At 39.8% G+C, this 11,337-nt stretch overlaps 1 protein-coding gene across 5 annotated transcripts in view; it reads left to right on the top strand.

Annotated features, from left to right (window-relative positions):
• Positions 1 to 435: 435 nt before the first annotated feature.
• The window catches only part of UVRAG (UV radiation resistance associated), a 313,277-nt gene continuing 302,375 nt past the window's right edge, over positions 436 to 11,337 (top strand). For 2 of the 5 annotated variants that reach the window (XR_005375642.1, XR_005375643.1), the window contains exon 1: positions 437 to 755. Coding sequence is in view for 3 of the 5 variants with exons in the window: in XM_038568583.1 (XP_038424511.1) it covers positions 639 to 755 (117 nt within the window). In the remaining 2 variants the exon portion in view is untranslated. Of the gene's footprint in view, positions 756 to 11,337 lie in introns of all 5 variants that reach the window. The other 3 variants (XM_038568583.1, XM_038568582.1, XM_038568580.1) reach the window with 3 other exon arrangements.

The raw sequence follows: 11,337 nt of genomic DNA, 5'->3' as shown, positions 1-11,337 counted from the left end.
CCCCGCCCTCCGAGGGGGGCGGTTGCCACGGCAACTAGGTCCGGGCGGAAGTGGCTCGGAAGACTGACTCTCACTAATCAGGTGACTCTCCTGCCTCCTGCACGTGACAACAGAGCCCAGGCGCGCTCTCTACCTAATCAGGCCCCGCCCCTCTGTCCCTTTACCGACAACTGACACAGACCTAGAGCAATGGGCCTCGCGGATCCACCGGGAGGCCCCGCCCCGTGGTAGTGAAAGAACCAATTAGACTGGGAAGAAAAGAAGCAACGCCCCAGGTTTCACCCCGGCTTGACAGACGCGATTTAGGCCATCCCCGGGTGCCTCCGCCCCGAGCCCATTCCGGCCGGTGACGGACAGACGTTCCACCCAATAGCACGTCCGGTGTGCGTCGCCGGGTCCCGCCCCCGTGGCCGCCGAGCCAATGAGCAGGCCGGGTCTCGGCGGGGTGGTGGGGGTTGCACTGCGGTAACATGGCTCTTCCTTAGCCAGCGGCGGTGGCGGCCGGAGGTGGGGTAGAGCGGTCCTGCCTCTCCGGCGGCGCGTCCCCGAGCTGCAGGGGTCCGGCGGGTCGAGGCTGGGCGGTGGTGGCGGATGCCGGAGGAGCGCGGGCCCCGCCGCTTGGCGGCCCCTGGGTCACGATGAGCGCCTCAGCGTCGGTCGGGGGCCCGGTGCCCCCGCCGCCCCCGGGCCCGGCCGCCTCGCTGCCCCCCGGTTCCGCCGCGCGGGCCCTGCATGTGGAGCTGCCCTCTCAGCAGGTAACCCCGCGGGCTCGTGGCGCTCGGGGGCTGGGGGGGGGCGGGCGGCGCGGGGAGAGGCGGGGGGGGGGCAGAGCCCGTGGGCGGCGGGCGGACCTCGTGCCGGCCGGGAGACCGGGAGAAGTGCCCGGGGAGAACTCGGGCAGCCGGGACCTGAGGATGGTGAGCGGAGGGCGCCCGCGAGGGGCCGAAGCGCCGGGAGATCCCCGAGTTCCCGGAGCGATCCCGCTCCTGGAGACGGGCTGCAGAGAAGCTGGAAGAGAAGCTGGAAGAGACCCAGTGGAAGTCCCTGGGGGCCCCGGCCGAGTCCGCTTCTCGCCCCTGGGGGTGGGGGTGGGGGGATTCCCCTGCGTGGACCCTCCTCCTCGCCCCTCCGGGGAAGGCGCCCGGGAAGCCGGTGTCCCACGAGAGACGGGGAGAGCGCCTTTCCTTTCTCAACCCATTTGCGGAGAAACCACTTCGTACTCTTTCCTACGGGAGAAGTTGAGCTTCATGGTTTCTAGCGTTTACTTTTAATTTCCTTGTTAATAAGATACTCGCCTCAGCTTCCCAAGAGAAATCCTGTGGGCCGTTGGGGCTTCCTTCCTAATTCTAATTCTTCCTATTCCTAATTCTCAGACCCCCAAGTTTCGCATTTTAGCAATTTAGGGGGGCATCCTCTTACTTAATTCCCTCCTTCCCTCCGTGGAAGGAGGATTTGATGTATCTGTTTGTGTCTTCCCCCATCTTTTAGCAGGGGCTTTGAGGGCTTCTTGGGTCCACATTTTAAGGGGATAATAAAGAGAGGACACTGAGTTTGGGAATCTGGCACAATTCTTTGTATCAGCCGGATGTCTGTACAGTACTTCTTCCCTCCACCACTCCCTTGCCCTTAAAGTACCTTTCATCTTCTTTTATTATTCCTCTTTCCAAGAAGAGGACCTAAGAAAAACTGTCAGTTACTGAGTTTACCACATAGGATTTGTGCAAAGTCTTCAACGGCCAGTAATTCATTTCATCCTGACAACTCTCTGAGATAGCTGTTTTTATGATTTCCCATTTCGTAGTTAAGCAAACTGAGACTTCAAGATGTAAGATCACTCGTCCAAAGCCTTGCAGTTAGGAAGTGCTGCGGATGGGTTTCACACTCCAGCGTCTGACCCTGTAGGCCCATGCACATGGTTGTGTGCTTGAGACTGGAGCAGAATGGAGCTCGAATCTTCAACTTTGTATCTCTGCTCTAGTACTTAGGAAAGGTTCTTAAAAAAGAAAGCAGAGTTTGGGGCAGGGGGTGGATGGGAAATGAGATGGATTTGAATGCAGTAGAGGGAGTGCTAAAGCAGAGAGCTGCACCGGTGATCATAGCTACAGTGGCCGCTGAGCAGAATTGTATGCAGAAGCAGGGCTTTTTATGTGGTAGAAAAGGATTTAAAGATGGGGTTACCATGTGTCCTAGTTTTGTGGTGCTGCTGGGAAGAGAGTTGTTGGAGAATATTAGGAGTTTGAAGGTAGTGAGGTTTGGATTGTATTTCTGAGGTCCTGAAAGCGAGTGGAAGTCAAATAGGGGAGACCAGCCTCTGGAATGCACATTAATGTGAATTTTCATTGTGTGTGGGGAGGTGGATTATAAGGATGGATACCAAGAGAGGTGATGGTGGGCACTGTTGCAGGCAGTCTGGAGAGATCCTAGGGAGTTGAGTGCCAAGAGGGATTTACTTAGGGAGAGCTTTGGGAAAATGTGGGATCAGGAAAGAGAAACCATCATTTGTTTCAGAGAGCACATTCACAGTTTAAAATTGGGGGAAATAATTCCAGCTGTTCATGGAATAAATTTAACTGTATTTGTAAGCCTTTGTCAAAGTTTTGGATTTATGCCGAGGGGTATATGGTGGCTTATGTGTTCAACTGAATGCTGTATGAGCTCTGAGTATGGTATTTACAGCTTTCTGGGGGTGTCATCCTTCTTGAATTCTTGGAAGATAGCCTATGTAACAAAAATACTTTTACTTTTGCAATCGATGTTTCTTTAGCTTTGTGGGTCAAAGTGCTCAGGTTTTTAGGGTATGAATAAATAACAGCTAAAAAATAAGCATTTTTTTGTGAAAAAGTAAACATTTTTGTGAAAGTGTTATCTGTATAAACTGCATTGATTACTTAGTACACAGCTTAAGGAATTGTCACAAAGTGAACACAGTTATATAACCATTACCCAGATTAAGAAATAACAAAATTATTAGCATTCCAGAAGTCTCCCTTGTGTTCTCTTCCATCTCTACCTTTTTTTTCTCTCCAAAGGAACGACTATTCTGATTTCTAACAAAAGATCACTTTTTGCCTATTCTTGAGCTGTATATAAATGGAATCATGCAAAATACAGTTTTTTTGTGTGTGTGTGTCTGGTTTCTTTTGCTCAGTGTTGTTTGTGAGCACAAGATGTGTCTGTGTATAAAACTTTTTTCTTTTAGCATTAATTCATTGTCCTTTTTTTTTGTCTGTGGCTTTTGCATAATTTAAAACTTGGAAATTCAATTAATACCGTTTGTTTGTTTGTTTGTTTATTTATTTATTTATTTATTTTAATACCTTTCTTTTAAATGGCACTTTGAAAATTATGTTATTTTAATAGACTCCATGCTATTTGATAAGGTGTCAGTCTTTCAAAACAAATCTTGTTTTAGGATTTCTTTTGTAAAGTTGATTATCTCAAAGCATAAATTCATAAATTCATTGGTTCTCTCTCTTTCTTGGTATTGTTGACATTTTGAATGGGTAGCTGAATATGTGAGATGTTTAGCGATATCCATAGCGTCTACTCATAATATACCAGGAGCACCTGCTCAGTTCTGACACTCAAAAATGTTTTTTTCAGGTGTTGCCAAATGTCCCTTAGAGGGGGCAAAATAACCCCTGGTTGAGAACCACTCTTCTAAGCTATGTTTTCATTTTAGGGTAGAGAGTTTTTCTGCTATTTTCTACTCATTTATTTCAGTCTTCATTAAGTCTCATTGGTTCTAGTGGCTGTAATGCTTAAAATGTTAATTTACTGCATTAGTTCTAAAGGTATAGAAATGCCCTTCCTAGTCTACCTTCAGGAAAAGACTTACATATTTATTTTGCTCAGAAAAAGCCCACAAAACTCTGTATGTGATCTAATTTATTTTTGCCTTATTTTAAGCCACAGATTTATCTTTTAAAAAAAAGTTTAGTTAAGGCTGCATAATTCCTGAATCTTTATATATAAGTTTCATTTCTTATATGTATGAGTAACTAGTCTGTAATTATCAACCTGACTGTCAAATGGGACTACCACTTAATCTTTGCCTTCTTTTGTTTCTGTATGATGTTACTTTAACTGTAATTTAAGCATGAACTAGTCACATATTTGGAAGACTTTTTGATCTTTAATTTTTGGTTGAAGTTTGTAATTAGTGAACATATATATTATCTGATGAATAACTTCCTTCACACCCTTAGATTTAGGAGTTTTGGAATAAAATGTTGTGTTTTGTGGTAGAGGCATTTAATATGTCCTTAAAAGTTTAATTGAGAGCATTTCTTTCTTTCCGAAAGTCTTTCTTACTTAAGTATAACCTAATTACATTTCTTAGATACTCAGAGCTGGGATGCTTTTTCCTGACTCTTTAGTGACCTTTTCCAGGAGGCTACATATGCCTTTAAGAATTTGGTAAAAGCAACAGACACTTTCCTTAGGAAATGCACTTATATGTATAAACACAATTTTGCATGTAGGTTTGGTTCTCTTGAAGCATATGTACAGAAGGTCCTTAACTGGATTATTCCCTTTCTTTAAAAATTTTAAAAAAAAATTTACTATTATTTTTTAAGACCGTTGTCCATGTCACTATATATACACCTACCACAGTTTGGATAATAATGTTCGGTTATGTTTGTTTAACTGTTGGTAGCCTTTTGGACTATTTCTAGTTTTCTCTGTTACATTGTTGCAGTGAATATCAATATATAGATATCTTTGTACACTTGTGCTAATAACTCTGTAGGAAGAATTTTGAGCAGTGAAATCACTGAAAGGAAATATATACATAAATTCAGATTGATAAAAATGTACAAAATTATGCTTTATGTAAAATATATAAATTAAGATTTCTGTATGTGTATATTTTTTGACTTTAGAAGATACTAGGCAAAGCGTTTCACTAAAAGGACATGCCCACTACATTACTACCACCAAATTATGACAGGATGTGTTTCTCCATATTTTGTCCACTTTGGGCATCAAAAGTTTTCTCAATGTTTTCTGATATGATTTTATGTATACAGATTTTTTTTCTTTTCTTTTTTTTAATCTATGATAGTCACAGAGAGAGAGAGAGAGAGGCAGAGACACAGGCAGAGGGAGAAGCAGGCTCCATGCACCAGAAGCCCGACGTGGGATTTGATCCCGGGTCTCCAGGATCGCGCCCTGGGCCAAAGGCAGGCGCCAAACCGCTGCGCCACCCAGGGATCCCATGTATACAGATTTTTAAAAAGATTTTATTTATTTATTCATGAGACACAGAGAGAGAGAGAGAAAACTTCCCTCCCTGTGGGAAGCCCCATGTGGACTCAATCACAGGACCTTGGGAATCGCGGCCTAAGCCAAAGGCAGATGGTCAACCACTGAACCATCCAGGCGCCCTATAGATTTTATCTATATGTAATAATATATATAGAATATAATCATATAAGTTATAAATATATGAATATATATAGCCTTCATATGTATATACATATGTATATATTTTTGTTATTTAAATTTGTGTTTCTTTAATTATTAGTTGTATTTTAATAGCTTCGTTTATTGCATACAAAACACTCTGCTGAGTACATGATCTCATTTATCCTTATACAACCTTATATATTTCATCTTTGCATAGGTTCATGTAGCATTTTAATTTCTTTTGTGAATTACAGGTTTATTTATGTCTTTGGCATTAATTTTTCTGATTGCTTGCTCATGTTTTTCATTGATTTGAAGAGCATTTTTCTTGTCCTGTTTTTGGAACAGGTGGGCTACATTAATGCTATTAGCCTTTATCTCCTTTGAATTTTTTTAAGTAGGCTTCATTTTTTAGAACAGTTTTAGATTTACAGAAAAATTGAAGTGAAAAGATAGCACAGGAAGCTGCCATATACCCTACACCATTTCCCCCATTCTTAATGTCTTTCAGTAATATAGGTTACATTCGTTATTATTCATGAACCAATATTGATGTATTATTATTTTTTTTTTATTTTTTTTTTTTTTTATTTATGATAGTCACACACAGAGAGAGAGAGAGAGAGGCAGAGACACAGGCAGAAGGAGAAGCAGGCTCCATGCAGGGAGCCCGATGTGGGATTCGATCCTGGGTCTCCAGGATCGCGCCCTGGGCCAAAGGCAGGCGCTAAACCGCTGCGCCACCCAGGGATCCCCTGATGTATTATTTTTAACTGAAGTCTACAGTTTACAACATATACATAAGATTTACCATTTTAATAATTTTTAAGTGAACAACTCAGGGGCATTAAGTATATTCTTTGTGTTGTGTGTGCAGTCATTAGCACTATCTATTTTCAGACATTTTCATCATTCCTAACAGATAAGATACCCATTAAACAATAGTTCCCCCTTTTCCTCTTCCTCCCACCCTAGGTAAACTTTGTTCTACTGTCTCTATGAATTTGCTTATTCTAAGTACTTCATATAAGTGGAATGATACAATATTTGCCTTTTTGTGAATGGCTTATTTTCAGCATAATGTTTTCATTGTTCTTCCATGTTGGAGCATGTATCAGAGTTTCATTTCTTATAAGGCTAAATAATACTCCATTGTAAGTATATACTGCTTTTTTTTTTTTTTTTTTTTTTAATAAACTGAACAGCCAGCATTGGGCTTGAACTCAGAACCCTGAGATCAAGAGTCCATACTCTGCTGACTGAGTCAGCAGGGAGCCTCTGCGTTTTGTATATCTATTCATCTGTTAATGACTTTTTTCTGTACCAGCACACTATCCTGAAAGCACATTATATTTAGTTGTCCTATCTCCTTAGTCTCTTGGCTGTGACAGTTCCTCAGACTTTCCTTCTTTTTGGTGACATAGCACTTTTGAGTACTGGTTAGATATTTTGTAGGATGACCCTGTATTGGAGTTAGTCTTATGTTTTTGTTTGTTGTTGTTTTTCTATGATTAGACTGGGGTTTCTCTGCTATAAGGTTACTCTTTCCCATTCACCCCTCTATGGGTGGTGAATAGAGAGGAGTATTCCTTTCAAAGACAGATGATATACTGTCCTCTTCGGAAGGAAGTCTCTATGCAAAGCCCATAGTTAAGGAGTGGGAATTCCTGTTCTCTCTCCTTGAGGGAAGAATATCTACATAAATTACTTGGAATTCTTCTCCATGGGAGATTTGTATCAGTAACCACTTCCTTTTACAGATAAGAAATCTAAGGTCTAGGTAACATTCTCCAAGTCACACAGTGTCAACACAGGGACTGCAGTCAAGGTCTTTGATTCTGAGTTGCCATGGGCACCCACTCTTTTCAGATTGCTGGCAAAGCACAGAAGTTTTAAGTTACCTCAAGGTTCAGGACCATCATGCTTTGTGTAGCTTATTTTTCATAGCACCTGTACCAAGCACTACTGATTATGTAGTAAGAACATATATTTTTATTTATATATATATTATTTATTTATTTTTTTAAGGATTTATTTATTTTAGAGCAAGTGAGCACATGTGCTTGAGGTGGGCAGAGGGCAGGGGAGAGGGAGAGAGAGAATCTCAAGCAGACACCCCGCTGAGTGTGGAGCCCAATGCCAGGCTTGATCTCATCACCCTGAGATCATGACCTGAGCTGAAACCAGGAGTTGGACCTCAAACAACTGAGCCACCCAGGGGTACCTATATTTTTATTTTTAAATTTTATTTATTTGTTTATTTAAGGATTTTAATTTTATTTATTCATGAGCAACACAGAGAGAGGGAGGCAGAGACATAGACAGAGGGAGAAGCAGGCATCTCATAGGGAGCCCAATGTGGGACTCAGTGTCTGGACTGGGATCAATCACACCCTGAGCCAAAGGCAGATGCGCAACTGCTGAACAACGCAGCCACACCTTAAATTTTATTTCTGTATGAATATTTCCTTTGACCAGCTTTACAGCCTAAAGAGAAGAAGAACATTGGATTGAAACACAAGAAAAAAATGGTAGAAATATCAAAAAGCTTTATAAAGCTTAGTTTATGTGATATATATGTATATATGTATGTGATATATATTTTCCTCATACGTTTATTAGATATCTTATTTTTGCTAATGTATTTCAATCATCTTTTTATTATATTTTCAAAAAAATGTTTTGTTGATAAGGCCACTGAAGACAGAAAGTTGTATCTTTTTGGGAATGTATGCTTCATGCTTCATGTGCTATGTACATTCATTCCTTCCACAAATATTTATCAAGCCCCTTACTTGTATCTCAAATTTCAAATGTGTAATATCTGTAAAATAGAATGATAGTAGTTTTGGGCTGCTTTGGCTCTTGTAAACAAAACTGTAAGAGGAAGCTTCAAAAACTTGGAAAAAAGTCAACAGCCCAAAATCATTTTTATGTGACAAAATGTCATCAGGAACCTAAGAGTTTTTATTTGTTTTTCTGTTTTTCCTATGAAAATGTTAAGTTCTTCTTTGAAGGGAAAAACTATGTTCTTATTTAGTGTTTACTTTAAATTTCTCCACAGGATCACAATTCTTAACTTTGTGGCAGAAAATTCAGAAGTGAAACTGACTGGAAATAGAGCAAGAGCAGAATTGAAACTAATATGTTGGGGCTAAAGTATATGGTAAAATAAAAAAAAAAACAGGTTTTCATAGTTTCCAAATGTATACTTTTGAATATCTGTGTATTTTTACCTGTCAGGCTTATTACCACTAGGGGAAGGAATATTTGTCATTTTTAATGCACTTGAATGAGTGCAGCAAAAAACTAGGGGTATTTTAGAAAAATTAAACAGGTCTATGTTAAGGGAGAAATTGAAACATTTTAGGTTTTATACTTTGTTATAGGTCTAATGACATCAGGAATGTCTCAGGCAGAGTTAAATTTTTCTGATGCCTTACATGATTTAGTAGTTGTTGTATCATACAGATAGAGGAACACATGGAGAATGGAAAACTTGACATTGGTATTTTTAATGGTATACGGACACCTTGGTGGCACAGTCTGTTGAGCATCCGACTCTTGGTTTCAGCTCAGGTTCTGATCTCAGGGATGTGAGATCAGCCCTGTGTTGGGCTCCATGCTCAGCAGAGTCCACTTGAGATTCTCTCTCTCTCTCCCTATCCCTCTTACTTAGGTATGTATGTGCAGTCTCTTTTTCTCAATAAATAAACAAAGCTTTAAAAAATAAAGTATAATTCATAGTATACCTTCTTGGTTCAATATTATGTAACATTATATAATCTTGTTTTTCATCCTTTTTTAAGTGTGAATTTGAATTATAGAACTTTATAGATATAAAATCTGAAGCACTCAGAGTTGAAACTGTTCTCCTGGTCATAGACTTAACCCATCTGTTTATTCCCTTCCTTGAGGAGTCAGTAAAGAATATTATTAGTTTGGGGGATCTGGGTGGCTCAGCGGTTTAGTGCCTGCCTTCGGCCTGGGATGTTATCCTGGAGACCCGGGATTGAGTCCCACATCAGGTTCCCTGTGTGGAGCCTGCCTCTCCCTCTGCCTGTGTCTCTGCCTCTCTCTCTCATCTCTGTGTCACTTATGAATAAATAAATAAAATCTTAAAAAAAAAAGAATATTATTAGTTTAACAAATTCAAATTGAGTGCCGTCTTGTTCCTTTTATGATGTACCTGACCAGGTCCTGGGCCTCATGAGCAGTTCCGCTGTGCTTGGCTGGGTATTTGAGAACTTGTTTCTTAAACTTAACTTGTGTTTTGACACATCATCTCCGCAGCTCTCGGGATTTTCGGCTATAATTGAAATGAGAGAAAGACTATATTTAACTCTTTATAGGCAGAACACTCAGACCCCACACTCCATATAGTTTGATTTAGAGTGAAAGTTTGGAATATCCCTCTTCGTGATTAGTCTTCCCTTTTTCGTCCCTGGGTGCTTACCAGAACTGTCCTTAAATTTTTTTTTTTTTTTCTTCTTCTTCCATGTCTGTCCTTTTTGAATAGTATACTTAAGAAGTCCTGATTCTTTACCTCTTTAACTTTTTGAAGCAACAACATCTGGTGATTGTGAGTTCTTTGATGTCAGGAATTTCATTCTGTGTAATATTTGACACTGATTGCCATAGAACTCATTAACTAGAAATGGTATTAGGCATTGAAAACTTTACTAAAGTGCATTTGTTGGTTAAAGGCTGAGCCAGATAATGCTAAAGCTGAGCATTAGAACCTACTTAAGCGTCTCTGTTTGTGGTCGGTTGAAATATTTGCCCCCCACTATGGTGTTTAGACTGTCCTGAAAGAATCTTCCAGATATTTTAAAAAACAATGAGGAAACCCATGAAGCTGAAACTGGCAGTTACCTTTGGCTTTTGTTTGTAGACTCCAGGGTAAGGAAAAAAGAGAAGATACAAATAAGTAAAAGTGGAAGTCAGACTTATGATCCTTTTTTTTTTTTTCCAGGAAAAATTTGGTGTTCTTTACCATGACTGTACTTTTTTTTACTGTTTAACTCTGAACTATAAGCACTTCATATGTCATGTTAGCCTCTGTTAAAAGAAGTAAAAGAAACTTAACTGCATCAGCCGTTTATTCAATAGATATTTATAAAGCACCTTCTTTGAATTATGTTAGGCATGTGATTAGACACTGTATGCCTGTTTCCTCCAACTCACTAATGTCTTTTTGAGGATACAAATTATTTCCTGTCACAATGCCAGTCATTTTTTAAAATGAGACTACAGGGAAACTAAACTTTAAAAAAAATGCAATATGAAAATAACTTTATTTAGAATTATGAAAAAACTTTTTTACCCTTGATAGTCTGTCTTAATAGAATAATCTCATTGAGAAAATTGGTACTGCTTTCTTCTGCTAAAATGTTAATATCTAGCTAGGTATGGGAAGCAGCAATATGAAGGTTTTTTTAAGTTTTCATTTTGAAAATAGATCACAAAGCAAGATAGGCATATAGGCTGTGGGTGCTTATTACAGGTCTAGGATAGTTTATAGGACTGTACTCCTTACAGGAGAGAATTGGTCCCATTACAGACTCAATGTAGAGTAGGTATTTCAGGGTTGTTTTCATGAATTAAAGGAGTTTATTCTGCTTGGAAGGTATTTAATATAAAAGTAAGGAACAGTTGTCCAGGTGCTCTGGAGTGACTAGTTTATTTTTGATATTCATGTTTGTGTATGAAAAAACATCCGTCTGATTACTATTAGATGGGGACACTAGAATTGCAGAATTTCTTAATTGCACCTTAGCTGCATTTTTCATATATAATCTTGGCTATTTTAAAGCTACCTGAAGATTTCTAAGAGGTATAGCTCATGATTATTATCTTGAGTTTTCATGAAAAGGTTACATTATCAATATCCTTTTTAATGAGGTAGCAAAATATGCAGCATAT

Source organism: Canis lupus, chromosome 21, assembly GCF_011100685.1.
Source record: "Canis lupus familiaris isolate Mischka breed German Shepherd chromosome 21, alternate assembly UU_Cfam_GSD_1.0, whole genome shotgun sequence".
NCBI lineage: Eukaryota > Metazoa > Chordata > Mammalia > Carnivora > Canidae > Canis > Canis lupus.
This window is presented reverse-complemented; position numbering and strand designations above follow the sequence as displayed.